The 20145-nt window shown below is 35.5% G+C and overlaps 2 protein-coding genes across 2 annotated transcripts; both read left to right on the top strand.

The window, feature by feature from the left end:
- The first annotated feature begins 9427 nt into the window (after positions 1 to 9427).
- Positions 9428 to 14534, top strand: LOC125609642. The gene is made up of 6 exons (XM_048781177.1): positions 9428 to 9605; positions 10182 to 10514; positions 13187 to 13317; positions 13800 to 13900; positions 14006 to 14153; positions 14331 to 14534. The coding sequence occupies exons 1-6, from the start codon at positions 9428 to 9430 to the stop codon at positions 14532 to 14534; spliced, it is 1095 nt and encodes a 364-aa protein (XP_048637134.1).
- Positions 14535 to 17724: 3190 nt separating this feature from the next.
- On the top strand, positions 17725 to 18614 carry LOC125608571. The gene is made up of 4 exons (XM_048778987.1): positions 17725 to 17880; positions 18108 to 18228; positions 18308 to 18398; positions 18482 to 18614. The coding sequence occupies exons 1-4, from the start codon at positions 17725 to 17727 to the stop codon at positions 18612 to 18614; spliced, it is 501 nt and encodes a 166-aa protein (XP_048634944.1).
- Positions 18615 to 20145: the final 1531 nt, after the last annotated feature.

The raw sequence follows: 20145 nt of genomic DNA, 5'->3' as shown, positions 1-20145 counted from the left end.
ATTTCCTTACGGCCATGACAATAGCCATTAACTCTCTTTCATATGCTGGTTTAAGCTGTTCTCTGTCGGAAAGAGCATGGCTGAAATACGCTACTGGTTGATTATCTTGCATCAAAACTTCTCCAACTCCTACTCCTGAAGCATCTGACTCCACAACAAACTTCTTATTGAAATCCGGTAATGCTAACACAGGTGCTGACACCATTGCTCTCTTCAATGTCTCAAACGCCAACTGAGCTTCCCTCTTCCAATCAAACTGATCTTTCTTCAGAAGTATTGTCAACGGTCTATCCATTACTCCATATAGTCTTACGAAACGTCTATAGTAACCAGTCAAACCCAAGAACCCTGTGAGTTGTTTGATAGTCTTTGGAACTGGCCATTGATTCATCGCCTCTATTTTCAAACTATCCGTTGCCACACCTTTTTTTGAAATGATATGGCCAAGAAAATCCACTTGTGAAGTCCCAAAAGAGAATTTCATCTTATTGGCGAAAAGCTTCTGTTCCCGCAACACTTGCAGTACCAATCTTAAGTGTTCGACATGTTCTGACATATTCTGGCTGAAGATTAGTATATCTTCAAAGAACACAAGAACAAATTTTCTCAGAAACGGCTTGAAAATTTGATTCATCAGCGCCTGAAACGTTGCTTGAGCGTTAGTTAAACCAAATGGCATAACCAAGAATTCGTAATGGCCCTCCAAGGTTCTGAAAGCAGTCTTCTTAATATCATCTTCAGCCATTCGAATCTGATGATAACCAGAGCGCAGATCCAACTTAGTGAAAACCGCAGCTCCATGTAATTCATCCAGAAACTGGTCGATGACAGGAATGGGATATTTATCAGGGATTGTCACTCGGTTGAGAGCTCTATAGTCGATGCAAAAGCGAGAAGACCCGTCCTTCTTCTTGACTAGTAAGACTGGACTCGAAAAGGGACTGTTACTTGCTCTTATTATCCCTGATGAGAGCATTTCTGTCACCATTTGTTCCATCACAATCTTGCTTGCATGAGGATATCGATACGGTCTCACTGAGACTGAAGATATTCCTGGTTTCAACACGATAGAATGTTCTTTGCCTCTGAGTGGTGGTAAGCCTGTCGGAATGGCAAAAACATCTTCGAACCCTTCTAACAGAGACGTTAAGAGTGAACTCGTGGTGCAAGATTCTGACGGATTATTCTCTGGTTTGATGGATGTAACGCTCGAGGAAAACAACAACACTCCACCTTCTTGATGTTTTCCAAGATATATTGGAGCTAGTGACTTAAAAGAGAGCTTATTACAATGCAGGGACTCATCGCCATACAGTGTAACTCGCTGCCCTTCATAAACAAATGAACATACTTGTTGCTTCCAATCAACCTCGCATGTGCCAAGTGTTTCCAGCCACTGAACTCCAAGGATTACATCCACGTTTCCCAGTTCTAAAGAGATGAAGTCTAACGTGAACTTGTATGATTAAGCATTAATGTGACGGCTTTGCAGGTTCCCCCTGCTTTTACTGTAACACCATTGCCCAATAACACGTCAAGGCTGCTATCAGCACAAACTTTCAAGTGCAGCCTGTCCACAATCTTTGGAGAAATAAATTGTGCGAAGCTCCGCTATCGAGCATGACTATCACCTCTTTGTTGTTAATACAACCTTTCAGCTTCATTGTTCTTGGTGAGTCCAATCCGAAGAATGAATTCAAAGACAATGTATGAAGTTCTTGATCACAACACGTAGCACTCCATTGATCTTCTTCATCTCCCGTGTTCTGATCAACTACTTCTAGCTGTAGACCATTGATTACAGTCATCACGCGTAAAGCTCTATTTGGACATTCCGATCTGTGTGTGACTGACCATGGAGCTTTACAGTGGAAACAAATCTTATCTTTTCTCATCTTATCCAGCCCAGCGTCCGTGTATTGTTGTCTAGGACGAACTGTGTTCTTCCCTGCTTGATTCTCTTTGTTTCATTAACTTTTATATAGTATATGTTATTTGTGAATATTTCCCTGCTTGAGGATCTTTCATTCTTATCACCTCTTTCATCTCCTGTGTCAATCCATTGTTACAAAAAAAAGTCTGTTTAGTCAATTGCAAAACTGCCATGTGCGGTTACAAGTAGACTTCATCCTAAGTCTGCATATAAGCGTAGACATACAAAACAGTTTACTATCGCGACACATATATGAAAAATGACGAAAATCATGTAAATGGTTATTTTTTTTCCAGTGTAAAGCTCGTTTCCAACCTTCTCAACTCCAAATATGAGTGAAAACCTACTCCTTTTCTCTCATCAGAAATTTAGAAGCGAAGCCTTGCAGAGAATTCCCGGAGTTAGGAAGCCCTAGCCGTCAAGCTATCTCTCTCTCTCTCTCTCTCTCTCTCTCTCTCTCTCTCTCTCTCTCTCTCTCTCTATCTCTCTCTATCTCTCTCTCCCCTTGCCGTGAGCAAACGCAAGTGGTGGTGGAGGCCATGTGGTGTTTTTTTTCCCGGATCTCATCTCTCTTGTCTCATGTTTCTAGATCCAGATCCAGGTCTAAGCTAAAGTGAGGTGTTCTACCCAGATTTCTTTCATGCTCCTTTGTATTGTTGAATTAGGAGCTAGGATTGAATAGATCCTGATTGATGTTAGGTCGAATAGAACATGATGAAACCCTAGGATGATAGCCGCATAGTACACATTGCATAAGAAGGCTCATACTGTTAAAGGACTTTAAACGGACTGCCTTGTGTTGATGTGGTGATATTGAGATGATTCTCTGATCTGATTGTTTGACTTGAGTGTTTGTGAAAGCTAGGATGTATAGAAAGAATTACACCTAGGATCATATAATGTTGTTAACCGGTCCGGCTAGATGAATTCGTGAATGGTTGTTTAATGAATTGAATGTAACACTGAGAACGTGTGGCGTCAAAAAAGAAGAACGAATGAGTCTAAGGAATTAGGAAAATGGAAATGAAAGGAAAAATGAAAGAACAAGGAAAAAGGAAAGTTGAATGATTGAATTGTAAGCCACCCGGAATAGGGACGCAACAAGAAAGGGATGGGTTGGATCGCTTGAGCTGTGTAAGTCCTAGAGTTTTAGAATGATTGAAGTCTTAAATCGAATTATGTGTATTGAGTGATGACCGAGATCATTGCATTGCTTGATTTCGTGAAATTGAACTGTTACAGTTAGTTAAGTAATTTTCGTTAAATTGAATGTAGTGACTAGTCGGTTCTCGTTTCGCATTGAGTAGTATAGAGGCTCATGGGGGAAGACTGGTCTAGAATCGATTCACTGAGTATTCCTTACTCACCCCTCTTTTCCCCTTCCCTTTTGCAGAACCGTAAGTAGAAGGGTCGATTGTACCAAAGGAAACACGCATGAAGTTCTTGGGACCAGTAACGTGACATACGGAGATGTCGAATGTGGAGGCATGTGTGTCCTTGGCCCCATGCTCGGGAGCCCCGGTCGGAACGGGGGAGAGGCGGGTGTTACAAATGGTATTAGAACCAGGTTAAGGTCCCTCAATCTGAACTTAAGGGATCAGCGTTTCTGCCATTGTTCCTTACTTCTCTTATGGTTATGTTGGACCCGTCGTAGTCAGTGTCAAAAGAAGGGCCAACCAGCTGAAAAGTTCCGGCCCGAGATCGGATCAACAAATAAGTCCTCGAACCATGATGTGGTGGAGTTCTAGATGCCTATAGGGTGGATAAACAAGGAATTGAAAGACAAGTATACATAGGGGTCATTTACCTAGCACGGCAGGCTAAGGAGGAATGGAGGATTTTGACATTTTACCTTGAGGATTTTACACCCGTCCGACATCACCATCCCACGTCGGACCAAGGAGTCAAGCGAACAAGGATTGGACTCAAATCCGAGGGCATGTGTAGCTCCACGGAAGAGATATCTCTGTAAGGAAATAGCGATGCATCATTCTGATATTACAGTCAAGCTCGTTACCCGTATATAAAAAATGGGAAAAGGGTGCCGAGTACTAGGGATGGGGGAAATGCTAGAGCGGACTTCTCCAATGCCGGCATGGTTTGAACCGAAGGCGCCAATGGAGGGGGGCGAGCAGAAGGAGCAGACACGTCAGGAAGTGACACTTGAACTTGAGATAATACATCGGCTGAGAGCAAAACTGACCCACGAGTAATCGGCCAGTGGTTGGAGGATTTAAGGGGGAAAACCGATTCCGGATCGCGTGGAATAAACTAAGGATCTTCTTAGGGCAAAAAGGTTGATGCTAGTAAGGACGATGGAGGACTATCTTGGGGCAAAAAAGTTGATTCTAACAAGGACGATGGAAGATCGTCTTGGAGCAAAAAGGTTGATGCTATTAAGGATGATGGAGGATCGTTTTAGGCGAGGAGGCTGCTGCTAATAAGGTTGATGGAATGCCTCTTTGGGAAAGGAGGGATACTAATTAAGGTAGCGGGTCTTTGTAAGGATGTCTTCACCAGTGCATCACGAGTTCGGAAAAAGACGCTTGCATCATGGATCAAATGGGACGAGGGCGTATGTCCAAAAGCCCTACTGTGACACCCGGGGTAACATTAGTACCTACCCTCTTTTCGGATGAAGAGGAAATGGAGTTCGTGGAGCAGCCAAACACCCACATCCAGAAGACGACCATGAGGCGCCGGGTGCAGATACCGCATTTCCAGAGGGCGGCAGAGTATAGGAGAATGAACCTAAGTCATGGGACTTTCCAGTTCGCGCCTGAACTAGAAATGATTGATGTTAGGTCGAATAGATCATGTTGAACACCCTAGGATGATAGCCGCATAGTACATATTGCATAAGAATGCTCATAATGTTAAAGGAGTTTAAATGGACTGCCTTGTGTTGATGTGGTGATATTCATATGATTCTCTGATCTGATTGTTTCACTTGAGTGTTTGTGAAAGCTAGGATGTATAGAAAAAATTACACCTACACTACAAGAAAACAGCGGTATTCTGACGGACGTTCCGACGGAAAATGAATTCCTCGGAATATACCGAGGCATTTCCTAGGCAATTCCGAGGAAACACAAAATTTGGCTTCCTCGGAATTTCCTCGGAATATTCCGACGGAATACCGAGGAAACTAGTATTCCTCGGAAAAAACCGATGAATTCCGAGGAAATATTATAGACGTTAGAGAGCCGTTGGAGAGCCGTTGGGGGATTTTAAAAATTCCGAGGAAATTCCGACAAACTAGCCGTTTGCATCGGAATTCCGTCGGAATTTCCTCGGACCGTCGGCAGGATTTCAACTATAAATACAAGCACCCCTCTTCCTCTTCATTCACTCCATATCTTCATCCTCCCTCTCACTTTCTTTACACACGAATTTGATTCATAAAAAACATGTCTTCTTCAAATTATTTTCGTTCTTGGATCGATCGACCTCATTTGGATCCGAACACGAGATTGCTTACGGAAGAATACCAACAAGGTATAACCGAATTCATGGGGTTAGTTCACCGACAACCGGAAGCAAAAACAGGTATGTTAAGATGTCCTTGCTCTAATTGTAAAAATAAAAAAGTTATTAAAGAATGGGATGTTTGGACTCATCTATATTTGAGTGGGTTTACACGAAGTTACAAAATTTGGTATCATCATGGAGAAACTCATTATGAACTTGGTAGTACTAGCGAACCTCAGCCAGCGGTTAGATTAGAAGATCCAATTAGAACGGATGTAGATTACGGTGTAGGTACTGAGCAGATGGTAAATGATCATTTTAGAGGGGAAGATTTACCCAATGCCGAAGCTAGGAGATTTTATGATATGTTGGATGCTGGAAAGCAACCATTGTACGAAGGTTGCAGAGATGGTCATTCAGCTTTATCATCTGCTACAAGATTGATGGGCATTAAGACGGATTATAATTTGGCTGAAGACTGTGTGGATGCGATTGCTGATTATGTAAAAGGTATTCTACCCGAAGATAATGTAGCTCCTGGCTCATACTACGAGGTTCAGAAACTCGTAGCTGGTCTTGGTTTATCGTATCAGGTAATAGATGTATGCAGAGACAACTGCATGATTTATTGGAGGGCGGATGAACAACGGGTTTCATGCAAATTTTGTGGGAAGCCTCGTTATAAAGATACGAGTGGAAGAGTTCCAGTACCATATAAAAGGATGTGGTATTTGCCTTTGACGGAAAGGTTGCAGAGGCTGTATCTGTCTGAACGCACAGCGCAACCAATGAGATGGCATGCGGAGCACTCAACAGATGGTGAGATCAGACATCTTTCAGATGCAAAAGCGTGGAAGGATTTCCAATCAAAGTATCCCGACTTTGCGTATGAGAGAAGAAATGTCTACCTTGGATTATGTACTGATGGTTTCAGCCCGTTTGGCAAGAGTAGAAGACAATATTCTCTATGGCCAGTCATTCTTACACCATACAACCTACCCCTAAACTTGTGCTTGCGACGAGAGTTTTTGTTTCTCTCGATTCTCGTTCCCGGACCAGAGCATCCTAAGAGATCACTTGATGTGTTTCTTCAGCCACTAATATATGAGTTGCAACAACTATGGACTCAAGGTGCTGAAACATACGATGTTTCGTATAAAGAAAACTTTCAAATGCGGGCAGTACTAATGTGGACAATAAGTGATTTTCCAGCATATGGTATGTTATCTGGATGGACAACGCATGGAAGGCTATCATGTCCATATTGTCAAGATAACACTGATGCTTTCCAACTAAAACACGGAAGGAAAACGTGTTGGTTTGACTGTCACAGGAGATTTCTACCACCAGATCATCCATATCGTAGAAGTAGGAATTTGTTTACGAAGAACAAGAGGGTGTTTGACAGTCCACCTCCGGAAATTCGTGGGAAAGATTTGAAGACACAACTTAGAGATTTTGGTGCAGAAAGGACGCCAGACGTCGGTGGACATGAGCATTTTCCGGTAGATGGTGTTGGAAACCTACATAACTGGCACAAAAAAGTATTTTTTGGGATCTGCCATACTGGGAGGATCATCTACTAAGGCATAATTTAGATGTCATGCATATCGAGAAGAACTTTTTTGACAATCTCATGAACACGATCCTTAATGTTCAAGGTAAAAAAAAAGGATAATTTGAAGTCAAGACTGGATTTAGTCGATATATGTGCTCGTTCAGAACTTCATGTTGATGAGAGTGGTAGGGCTCCTTTTCCCATATACCGACTTGATGCAGCGGGAAAGGATACCGTTCTTTTCCTATTTTTTGTAATTATTAAACTATTTTCTATATTTATTAGACATTTTAAATATTATTAAAACTATTTTTTGTAATTATTAAACTATTTTCTATATTTATTAGATATTTTAAATATTATTAAAACTTATTTTTGTAATTATTAAACTATTTTTTTAATTATTAAGCTATTTTTTATTTATTAAAACTTTTTTTTTGTAATTATTAAACTATTATATTTTTGTGCTTAAAAACTATTTTTAAACTATTTCAGCAAGAATTCAACTGGAATTCCGATGATACGCTCTCTATCTATCACCATTTTGTCCATAAAGTTATGGACAACTATGGGAAGCAGATGTACGAGTGGAAGAAGAAGTGGGAAGTAAACAAGGTAGTTTTTAATTTATTAACAATTTTTAATTTATTAAACTATTTTTAAAATTATTAAACTTTTTTTTTTTAAATTAAAAGGTCCCAAAGTCGATGAACGACACGGTCTGGAAGGAGTTGTGTGCGCATTGGGATAAAGAAGAGACGAAAGAAACTTCTTCCACCAACTCCAACAACCGCAGGAGCGACCGTAAAGGAAAGGGCATCTACAAGCATAACTTGGGTGCTCAATCTATTGCCACTCTGGCGGATCGCATGGTAAGCTCAACCGCTTTTTCTTCAATTATTTAAGTTTCAGAATTTTATTTTTTTTTGCATTTTCAAATTTCTAATGTTTGTCTAATTTATTTTTTTTCAAGGCGGAAGAAAATGAGGGCGACCCAGTTGATGATCTCGCCCTTATGAAAAGGGCGTATACCAACAAGAAGACCGGCCAGATTGATGATGGTCTTGTGAGGGACGTGGTCGACCTGGTCCAAACTCAGGTGTATGACGAAGTGTCTCAGCTTCAAACCGATGATGACGATTCGACGGCCTCGACCAACTTGTCCCGGGTTCGAATCAACGAAATCGTTGAATCGGTAAGTTTTTTTTTTTAAAAGTTCAATTTAATTATTTCTTGATTTTTATTTTATCATCAATTTAAATTATCTAAATTTGGTTATTTATATTTCAGTCGGTTCCAAAGAAAAAGGGACGTTTGGTCGGTTTGGGTCGTCGCTCCCGGTCGGCTGCTCCTTCTTCTGCACCACATGCGTATGTTGATCCAGAAGTTCTTACGGCTCAGCTGAGGGACAAGGATGATCGGATATCTGCGTTGGAGACCCAGATGGCAGCTCAACAGGCGGGCTATGAGACTCAGAAGAGGCTGAACGAGCAGATGATGGAGATGATGAAGAGGATGTACCCGAACGAGACGTTCCCGAACATTCAAGACCCGTAGTTTTTTTTTTTTTCCAAAAACTCTGAATGTTTTATTTAAATTTGAATAATCTACTATGTTTTATTTTATGTTTTATTCAATTTTAATTTTAATTTTAAATTTTAAAAATTTTAATTTTTAAAAATAAAAATAATTTTTTAAAAAAAATAAATTTTTTCAAAATTCCGAGGGAATGGAGTTCCTCGGAATATTCCGAGGAACTTTCTCCCCTCGGAAAATTCCGACGAACTTTAAGTTCCTCGGAATTTTCCGAGGGAATAAGTTCCTCGGAATTTTCCGAGGGAATAAGTTCCTCGGAATTTTCCGAGAAACTCCATTCCCTCGGAATTTTCCGAAGGAAGAAAGTTCCTCGGAAAATTTCGAGGAACATTTGTTCCTCGGTATTTTTGGATAAACATTCCGAGGAATATTTCGTCGAAACTTCCGAGGATTGGACCATCGGAATTCCCTCGGTATTTTCCGAGGAACCTTCCGACGAACTTCGTGTCCTCGGAGTTTCCTCGGAATTCCGTCGGAATTTTCCGACGGAATTCCGAGGAAGTATGAATTTCCGAGGAGATATTTCCGAGGACTTGTTTCGTCGGTATGTCCTCGGAATAGCGTTATTCCGACGACATACCGACGATTTTTTCCCTCAAGATCCCGATGTTTTCTTGTAGTGCTAGGATCATAGGATGTTGTTAACTGGTCCGGCTAGATGAATGGTAAGACCTTCGTGAATGGTTGTTTAATGAATTAAGTGTTACACCGAGAACGGATGGCGTAAAAAAATAAAGAATGAATGAGTCTAAGGAATCAGAAAAAAGGAAATGAAAGGAAATAGGAAAGTTGAATGATTGAATTATAAGCCACCCAGAAAGGATGGGTAGACAGGAAACAAGAGGGCGTAGCGTTCAAAAACGGTGGAAATGCGGGGTCGTAGCATTCAAAAATGGCGGATTAAGATTATAGGCGCCGGTAAGATTGATTCACACCGAGTCTTGACGGGAAGGGATCATAATACACTGCAAGGGCGAACCACATCCAAGGGACAGAATGTTGAGAATACCAGAGCAGGCGGGTCCATAGGGATGCAGCAAGAAAGGGGTGGGTTGGATCGCTTGAGTTGTGTAGGTCATAGAGTTTTAGGATGATTGAAGTCTTAAGTCAAATTATGTGTATTGAGTGATGACTGAGATCATTGCATTGCTTGATTTCGTGAAATGGGACTGTTACAGTTAGTTACGTAAGTTGCGTTAAATTAAGTGTAGTGACTAGTCGGTTCTCGTTTCGCATTGAGTAGCATAGAGGCTCATTGTTGTGGTCATGAAATCCATGGTTCAACCAGAGTCTCACCAAACCGTCCAAACCGGCCATCTAGGAGGTAACAGCGACCGAGGTTCAGTCCAAGGCGTATATCTCCACAACCAGAAGGACTTTCAACATGGAACCAATAGTATTGGATTCTACACTCAAGAATGAGTCCAGCAAAAACTGGAATCGGGCCAAAATATTCACGGAGCAAGAAGTTATAATTTTACATGTCAGAGGTTGTCCAGCCCGTTTATCTACGAGTACCCGACTTTAGAAGTAGTTTAAAGCCCAAGGAAGGAGCGTCCTGAACCAAAGCCCATCATAGGATTCAATAGGGATCTATCAGCTTTTCAGAAACCCCAATATCAGGAGAAATTGACACGGAAATCAGAAGTTATGATCAATATCCCAAAACCGGCCAAACCATTCTGCACTTACCTCAATTGGAAGCTAACCGGTTCAATCAGCTTCAAAACAGACATTGGCGAGCAGGAGATCATTTCAACAAATCAGGAGGTATTCTAGGCGTCCAGGAGGAGGTCTACAAGTTTATACCATGCACCAGCAACCATTGGATCAGGAGGATCCTCATTTACTCAAACCTGCCTTATTTGGAGCAAACCGACACTAATGTCCAACAGCTCTTTTTATATCAAGCTATGGACGAGATCAGAACCTTTCAAGCCATCCAGAAGAACCCAAGTAAGCTATCTTATCCATTAAAACCGTCCAGGTTCAAGAAGAATCAAGTTTCTCACTTGAAGCCAAAATCCCATAAAAGGCTCCAACGGCTAGTTTTCGATTTTGTTACTTTGCTTGATTTGTTTCCTTTTCTATTTGTTTTAGAATGTTAGGAAATTTGTCTCTGAGCATTATATAAGCTCCTAAATGTGCATTGTAAAGAGCACCCCTCAATCATCTAAGAATTTATAAAAGTTATTCAGTTTTTATCAAAGAGTGTTCTTTGCATAAAATATCGGTCTTTAGGATTTTCTTTGTTGTTCTATTGTTTTCGTGACTCGTGAGTCTAGTTTGTTTGTGAAAATCAAACAAGTTCAGTATACATATTGAGAGAGTCAATCACCTTGTTTCGATCATCCATCAGATTGAGAGATTCAATCAAACCTTCATCCGCAAATCCACTTCAATCCATTATTTGATCAAGCTGAGAGTGATACACATCCAGCAGCTTGATTCCACCTCATCAATCCTTTTTCTTTCATTTAATTATTCTTATTATTGTTATTATCATCATCATCTCATTCGTTTTGCATTTGTTTCAGGTTTACACCTTGATTTCAATCATATCTCCCACCCGATCATCTATTTGGTCGATCTATCCAAACCTCAGGCCATCCATCCGACCAGCCTGAATCTGTCCCCAAAACATTTTGGTATCAGAGATCAAGCTCCTGACTAAGGTATATCTATCGTTGCATCATATTTAATTTGCCTGCATTTGTTTTCATCATAAACCGAAAATCCATAAAAACTGTTTCTTTGTTTCAAGTTTTATTCATGCATTTGTTTTTGTGTTCTTTCTCTTCATCCTTTTAAAAGCCACGAAAAAGAAAAGAAAAAGTCTTGTTTGATTCATTAAAAATCGAAGATCCCCAAAAGAAATGTGTTTGTTTCCTTTTTGTTTTGTTTCCATAATCAAAAATCCCATAAAAATTGTTGTTTTGAATTTGTTTCCTTTTCATTTGCATCCATAAACTTAAAAGCCAAAATAAATCATTCTCAGTATTCTCATACCATTTCTAGTTGTCCATTTCGTGCTTGCATCAAGAAAACCAAATAAAAATATTGCATCTTAGACTCTTAGTTTAAATCATTCTTGCATATTGTTGGATTAATTGTTTGCATATTAAGAAAACTCAAAAAAAAAAAAAATTCAGCAATTAATTTGCTTTACATATTTTCGCTTCATTTATGTTTAGTATCATTTCAGATAGTCTCCATTCGATTTGCATTGAGAAAACCAAAAGAAAAATCATTTTTGCATAGTTTATTTCATTTTGGTTCATAATTGCATATTTCTCGGTTTAGGTTTAATAAGCTTGCATTATTCATTTGGTTCGACCAACACTTCCCATATCTTCACTTGATCTTTTAGATTGGTTGCAGGGAGAAATGGAAGAGGCAGCATAAGGCCAAGCTTTAATAGCCTCTCAAAAACAGCTATTGGCCGCTATAACAGGAGTACAATATCAGATTGCTCAGCTGGAGAGAAGAAACAAGGCACAAGCCAACGTACACACAAAGGAAAAAGAAGTTTTGGAGATGCACCTGAGGCTGTCTATGTTGAACCCAAGCCACCAGATCCTTCAAGCATCTGTCAAACTCCAATTTCTAAAACCCACAACCCTCATGTTGTTAATTCTCGGTTTGATTATAATTCCTTTGCTGATAAAATGGAACTCTTTACATTTTTAGGAGGAAGAAGCTACCTAACATGGGAGAGGAACCTTGATGAATGGTTTCACTACAACAACATTCTGAAGGAAGAGAGGCTATCTTATGCCATTGATCAACTAAGAGGTAATGCCTTTAAATGGTGGGTACAAGAAGAAGATTATAGATGGTTTACAAGGAGTCAGCTATCAAAACGTGGAGAGATCTTAAGGAAGTCATGAGGGATGAATTTGCACCAGAACTCACAAGTTCTAAGACCCAAAAGATATACCCAAGGAGGTATCTAGCTCTTGGTTCCAAAGAAAAATCAGAACCTGTTATTGTCCAAGTAAAGGCTAAGGTAAGTCCTACACTTGATAAATTTGTTTATAAATCATTTCCCACTGGTATGAGTCACTTGTCTTTGTCCAAGAATGTTAAGACAGGTCCTGAGATCCAGAAAGACACGATCTCCCCATCCTTGTTGAGATCAAAAGTTGTCCATGATTTAAGTCCAAGAGACAAGGAGATTTTAAACCCAAATAAAGAAGAGCCATCAAGCCAAGGTAAGTCTTCTAACTCTGAGGATTTGAAATATCAGACATGTTATAGATGTCATAAGAAAGGAAACTATGCTGTAGTTTGTCCTACTAAGCAAGCATTGATAGAAACATCACTAGAAGAGAAAACAGATTTATCTATGAAAAGTGATAGTTTTATTCAATCTGATTTATTGGTTTCAAGTTCTTGTGTAATGCACTTGTCTTTGTCAAAAAGTGTTGTAACAGGACTTAAGGAGGAAGAATTCAAAAGAAAGGAATCACCAGGCGTCACCCTTGTGATAGACCAGAAGATGGTTCAAGACACAAAGCTGTCCATGTTGCTTAAAGAAGCAAAACCGGTCATAAAAATATCCCACCAAGGTAAGTGTCTAACACCACCTTTGGACACTAGTACTGACGTGTGTGTTCTTGGTACAGGGAGAACAAATGAAATCTATAAGCTTATTGAAGTTCCAAAGAAAGAACCAGACCATAAACTCAGTTATGAACCCACTCCCAAGTGGAAACCGAAATCTGACCAATCCATTGTTCAAGTTCCAAAACCTATGGTAAGATTCATTTTAGATCAGCATTTTCTTAATATTTCAATGACAGATATAATGCACTTGCTTTTTGTCCAGCATGTTGAGAAATTTTCAGGTTGCAAAGAAGAAAGCCTTCAAAGAAATCCCACCAGATTATCTTATGTTGCTAGGAGGATCAACTCCAAAGATGATCAGAAACTTGGCCACCAAACCCTTGAAGAACCATCCACTCCAGAAGAGATGAAATGGCCATAAACATAGCAGAGTCGTGATCCTTTCACACCTTTTCAAAGAAGAGCCACCAGATGCACCATGCATTACCAACCCAATATTTTATCAAGGTAAGGTTCTAGAATCTCAAAAGAGAATGAAAACTGACTTGCTCTATTCTAGGGCAAGTTATACAGTTTTGAGGTCGAAACCTTGTCAAGTAGGAGGGGATGTTGTGGTCACGAAATCCATGGTTGAACCAGAGTCTCACCAAACCTTCCAAACCGGCCATCTAGGAGGTACCAGCGACCGAGGTTCAGTCCAAGGCATATATCTCCACAACCAGAAGGACTTTCAACATGAAACAAATTTTATTGGATTCTACACTCAAGAAGGAGTCCATAAAAAATTGGAATCGGGCTAAAATATTCACGGAGCAAGAAGTTATGAATTTTACAAGTCAGAGGTTTCTTAGCCCCTCTTTTCCCCTTTCCTTTCGCAGAACCGTAAGTAGAAGGGTCGATTGTACCAAAGGAAACACACCTGAAGTTCTTGGGACCAGTAACGGGACATACAAAGATGTCGAATGTGGAGCATGTGTGTTCTTAGCCCCGTACTCGGGAACCCCGGCCGGAATGGGGGAGAGACGGGTGTTACATTCCTGAACAAAACCATAACTGAAATAGAGTAGTGCGAAACGCAAGTACAAGTATGACTACACTAATTAATAAGCAGTTGTACAGGTTTACTACACAGAAAAAGATATGAACTGATGTATTGTAATATTTTTATCTATGATTAGGTGGATCTGCACAAAACACTAGTAGGGTGACCAGGAGTGCTGTAGATCATGGGGTGTGCATGTGGAACAAGACGTTCCAATTGGTGGTCGTGCTGAACCAGATAAACTGAGAGACGCGCTTCATGTGTTGAAATCAACTGAAGATGGAAATAACCACATCAACTTAGATGACTTGGGTTCTGAAGTTGACGGGGCCAACGGGGGTTATGACCTTAATCTTGAAATATAACAGATCGCCCTTGACCTTTTATTGTTTCACTAAATTTTATACTCGCGCGTAGTATTAATAATAATTTAGACTAGTTTTGTAATAACTTTTAAACTAGTTATTTAATTTATTTATATAGTTTTCTTATCTGAAATATGATTTGTTGTTCTCAATATTTATGTCTATTTATAACTATACCCTCTTATTAGCTATTTAGTTATTTGTATTTATAAACGTAATAATTATGTTTTTAAGCATATTCATAAATTTTTGAAAAATATTAATTTTTATTTAAAATACTACATAAATTGCTTGATGCATGTAAACTGTTAATACATTATAATATTTATGATACATTTTACATAGATTTTATTTGAATAACATAAATGATTGAACTATTTGCATAATATCTAATTTTATTTGTATTTAGAAAGAAACTTTACAGTTAATGTGTGATTGTTATACGTATGTGATAGTATAAAATTTATATTTAAAATTTAATCACAATAAATATTTTGATGAAATTTAATTAATATTAAATAGCCTTTGTAAGATAATATAAAAAGTAAAGTAAATATAATGAATTTAGCTAATGTTATGTAACACTTTATTTATTGAATTATTAATATTGAGAATCTAAATTATTAGATTTAGCTACTACTTGATCTAATTAATTATTTGTATTGTATTTAATCTTTCATGATCGTATATTGTATTAAAATATTTATAATTTATTTTTTGCTATAATAGCTAATATTTGTTTGTTTTGGAGTTTAGGTGAATATTTTTAAGATCCTTTGAAAACTATTAAATAATTTTGATAATTGGTTTTTCTAGTTGCCAAATGTTGACGATAAGATAGCAAAAATCTTAGATAGCGTATTCATTGTTTTCTAAATGTTAAAAAATTGTATGTTTTTAGTTTGTTGATTATAATACTTATAAAGTATATTTATACTGATAAATTCATATCGATTGTTCCTTCTATCATTCTTTTATGTTATCTTTCATGCTAATTTATTGTTAGTATTCGTTATAAACATTATTTAAAATTTTACTAACTTTTTTGACATGCTTTATTAGGCTCTTTATTTTTCATTTATCTTATAAACATTGTTCTCTAAATATTTTCTTCAACATAACTCAACAGAAAGCATCTTAAATTTTATATGTTATATGAGGTGAATCACACTAATAATTATAAGAATTTATCATGTAGTTTACTTTAAGAACAATAATAAAAATCTTGTAATTCACATCATGTTAGATTTATTTCAGTATAGCTTATTTGGTTAGTTTCTATGAAGATTTTGACTCTAACTGACTAGAAAAAAACATAAGATAATTGTGCTGATTAATATTAAAAAAATTAATGGATTATTAAATTTGTTAATTTCTTTTGATTGATTAAAAATAATTTGAAACTCATAAATAAATTATGGCTTGGGGCTCTAAATTTGTTCTCTTACTTAACATATTTTAGAGAGAGCAAGTGTAAATTTTCAATCTTTTTTTTATATTTGAATTATTCTCTAGTATATCCGGTATTTTGTGGTGTGATACATTTTTTTTGTCTATCGGATTTTGTCTTCGGCTTGCATGATTTACTTTCTATCGTGTATGTTTTACGTTTTTGTTCGTTGTTACTCTTCATTCACTCCAAACCCTATATTTCTTTTTCATGAGGATTATGTGATTATTTGATTGGGATATTATTAAATAAAATACATTTGATATTGGTTTCTAATTTATTTTGAAAATATTTTTTTCAAGTTTTATTTTGAAGAGTATATTTTATTTTGTGTTCTTGCATGTTAAAAATCGTGTATTCTTTATCTTTTATTTTATTTTAGTTTTTTATAAAACAATTCCAAATATTTTGTATATATATGAGTCGATTCCATTTTAATGATTTATTTATTAGATTGTATTGTTTGATGTTAAATTATATTTTGTATTGAAATAATCAGTTTTGGAAATTTTAACATTTTACAAATAGTAAACTATAATTATTATTTTTCATCTTTTCATTGGTTGTTTATAATCTTATGTGTATACTCTTTATGACTTATAGCCTCAAATTTTATATAGTAAATAAAATGATGATTTGACATATTTTGGTGTTTTAAAATAATATGTGAATATTCTCAATGATTTACATCCTCAACTTTTATATAGTATATGTTATTTGTGAATATTTTCAAGAGCATATAGCTTAAGCTTTGAAAATCATGAGTTACATTTATTTACTTATAATTGTTTAAAAGCCTTGTATTTTAAAATTAATTCTTCTTTTGTGTTTTATTTTGATGTTGAATTTCTAAAAATATTATATATATTAAGTGAATTTATTTATAATGTTTTAATTTTGTTAACTTACTTTGTTTGATATTGGTTTCTATTTTAGTTTTAAATGAATATTGTTTTGAAAATGTTAATGACATTGAGGGCGTCCACGTAGGATTTAAAACAACCAATCGGATTATGACACATCATTTTTAAAATATGTTAAATGTTTCCAAAAAATAGTTAAAAATATATTATATAATTAAGTAGGCTAATAAAAGATAATTATTAGTTTTAAAAAAGGTCATGATTTGCAAATTTATGTATTTTTTTTGGTGAACTTTTTTTTTTGTCAGCTTTCCAAATTTATGTATATTAACATAAAATATTAGTTTTAATATTTAATGTCGATATATAATTATTAGATTTAAAAATCAAAATTTAAAATGTCAAAAAAATATCCTTAAATAAATAGTTTAAAAAATCTATTTAATAATTAAGCAGGCTAATAAAATATAATTATTAGTTTTAAAAATGCTATGATTTCCAAATTTATGTATTTTTGTCAGCTTTCCTAATTTATGTATATTAACATAAAATAGAAGTTTAAATATATAATTATAAGATTTAAAAATCAAATTTTAAAAGTAAAAAAATCCTTAAATACTATATTGCCTTTTTATATGAAAATTATAAGCAAAATAGAAATATTAGAAAAATACAAAATACAAAAAAATGGAACACTGATGTTAAAGTAGTTGAATAACAATAAACTAAAACATCTAAAAGGGAAATTCACTTAATACATAAAATAAGAAATTTCTAATATATGTAGTATTGGGTGACTATAAATAATTGTCTAGTTCTAAAAGTTTTCAAGATTTTACATTGAGAAAGAGAGAGATATTGAAAAGAGAAAAGAGATATGGTCGGTTCTGCTACTTCTTTTGTTTTCGATGATCTTAGAAAGGGTTTTAATAAGAATGAAGTTCTTGCTAGAGTGGTTCACTTTTGGGAAGCACGTAACGTCAACAAGGGTGGTTTGCTTCTGGGCTTCGAGTTATTTCTTATTGATCAAAAGGTATAAAAAATTATTTAGACGAGCACTTAACTTTTGGGTTGTATGTTGTTTGACACAATTTTTTTACAGGGAACAACAATCCATGCCTCCATACCAGCTAATTGAATAGGGTGCTATGAAGAGATTTAAAAGCTGGTGTAATCTATAAGATTAAGAACTTCTTGGTCATCAACAACAAAACAAGTTACAAGGTGACTTCTCACAAGTTTTTAATTCATTTCACTCAGCATACAGTTCTTGCACCCACAGATTATGCTGGCCATGATATTGAGAGGCAAAACTTTAGGATTCGTTCTTATGCTGAGTTCAATGAAGCGGTCAACAAGAACAAGAACGAAGATCTATATGGTAAAAACTTTACTGCTGTCCATATAAAAATATATATGATTTTATAATCAAGTTCTTATGACATGACAGTTTTATATAGATGCCCTTGGAAAGCTGGTTCTCATCAACAACGAGAACTTCAACAATGGTGTGACTAATAAGAGAATAGACATTCACTTGCAATTAAAAGAGTGAGCATGTTTTCCCATGAGTTCATATTCTTTTAATCTTAAATACAATGTTTACTCACCATCTTTCTCTATTTTCTACTCAGTGGGCCTATTGTTCGTGTAACACTTTGGGGTAACGGTGCTGCCAATTTTCAAAAGAAACTGATGGAAAGTGTTGACAAACCTATGGTGCTTCTCGCTACAACAATGAACCCAAGAACATTTAGAGGTTTGTAATCTCACAAATAATTATATATTGTTGCTTATTTGACCTTTAAAGTAATACTAGATTTTGACCCGCGCTTTTGAAACGCGGATATTTTTTCCAAATAGTAGTAATGTTTGATATGAATTATTATTTTGGTTTTGATGTTTTGAAGTATATTATTAAGTTACAAAATTATATAATTTATCAAATAGTTTATTTTTAGAATATATATGTACATTCTTATGTTACAACATCATCATTGTATTTTGTGTGTATTTTGTAAGAGTTACACTTGTTGAGTTGATGATACAAAAAAAATTACTTGGCAGATTTTGAGCTAATCCAATAGTATATATTTGGAGAATTTTTAATATTTATAGCAGTGTTTTCATACGTGACCCAAACCTACAGTCTCAGAAGTAAATCAGGTGATTCATATATAATCCGGTATGAATTTTGTCAAAACCTTGTATATAAAAATCTGATAAAACTTGGTGAAAACGTAAAAATCTATCGTTAATCCGCTATTCAATATTGGTTGACCCGATAAAATCCCATATAAATCGGATGATATTTTTTCAAAAATTAATTCAAACTTTTGAATCAAGCTTTGAAGCGCGAGATTAATACTTTTTCAAAAAAGAAAAATCTTGTTTAACTTAGGTATTCCAAACCTAGTGAAAGTTTATATCAATCTCAATGTGTTTTGTCGATAAACGGAACATCTCTCCATATTTTCAAATGAGGCCATATATCTTATAAAAAGTATAATTTTATAAATAATTTATATGTTTTAACATTTCTTATGATTTATTTTTAAATTTTTGTATTTAATTTATTTTGCTATTTTAATTGAACTATAATTTTAGAGATTTTGGATAATTTTGACTCGTATTATGAGTCTCTTTTGTTTAACCTATTTTAGCTAGTTAACAATTTATTTTTATCAAACAAAATACATTAATTTTATTTATAAATATTCTGACTTGCAATATTTTTAAACTATAAATAAAAATTGATTATTTCACCTTTAATATTTTGAAATTTTATATTTTAAAAGTATAGTATATTATAAATATATGAATATGTGTTATTATGTATGTATAATTATTTTAAAATAGATCACAAATGATATATATCATGTACAACTGTTTACACACGTTGAAAACCAGAATATATAACTTACATTAATTGTTACAAAATTTGAATAAATTATATTCATATTTTAGATTATAAGATACTGTATAACAATATAAGTATGTGTTGTCAAAAAAGAAACTTATATAATCAGCGATATGGGCAACAGTTCAACCATGTATATAATTTTTAAGGGAATATATAGATAATTTTAGTAAATTTAATTACGTAAGAAATGAATGAATGAGTACCAATAGGGTGATACAATTCAGAATATTTCTCTTGGCTAAAATCTCTTCAAAATCTATTCTAATATATAGTATTTATGATTGATATAAATTTGACTATTTATATTCTTGATGTTGGTAGGATATATTTATTAAGAGTAAATTGGTATATTTGGTAAGTTGCTAGACAGAAGAA

Source organism: Brassica napus, chromosome A5, assembly GCF_020379485.1.
Source record: "Brassica napus cultivar Da-Ae chromosome A5, Da-Ae, whole genome shotgun sequence".
NCBI classification, from domain to species: Eukaryota; Viridiplantae; Streptophyta; class Magnoliopsida; order Brassicales; family Brassicaceae; genus Brassica; species Brassica napus.
Note: the sequence above shows the minus strand (reverse complement) of the source record. Positions and strands in the feature narration are given on the sequence as shown.

Excerpts from the sequence above, each read along its gene's own strand:
- LOC125609642 (XM_048781177.1), top strand. The coding sequence starts at position 9,428 with ATGCGGGGTCGTAGCATTCAAAAATGGCGGATTAAGATTATAGGCGCC. Across the intron at positions 13,901-14,005 it reads GATTCTACACTCAAGAAGGA|AACCGTAAGTAGAAGGGTCG; the intron begins GTCCATAAAAAA and ends TTCCTTTCGCAG. Across the intron at positions 14,154-14,330 it reads CCGGAATGGGGGAGAGACGG|GGTGACCAGGAGTGCTGTAG; the intron begins GTGTTACATTCC and ends AAACACTAGTAG.
- LOC125608571 (XM_048778987.1), top strand. The coding sequence starts at position 17,725 with ATGGTCGGTTCTGCTACTTCTTTTGTTTTCGATGATCTTAGAAAGGGT. Across the intron at positions 17,881-18,107 it reads TATTTCTTATTGATCAAAAG|CATACAGTTCTTGCACCCAC; the intron begins GTATAAAAAATT and ends CATTTCACTCAG. Across the intron at positions 18,399-18,481 it reads ATTCACTTGCAATTAAAAGA|TGGGCCTATTGTTCGTGTAA; the intron begins GTGAGCATGTTT and ends TTTTCTACTCAG.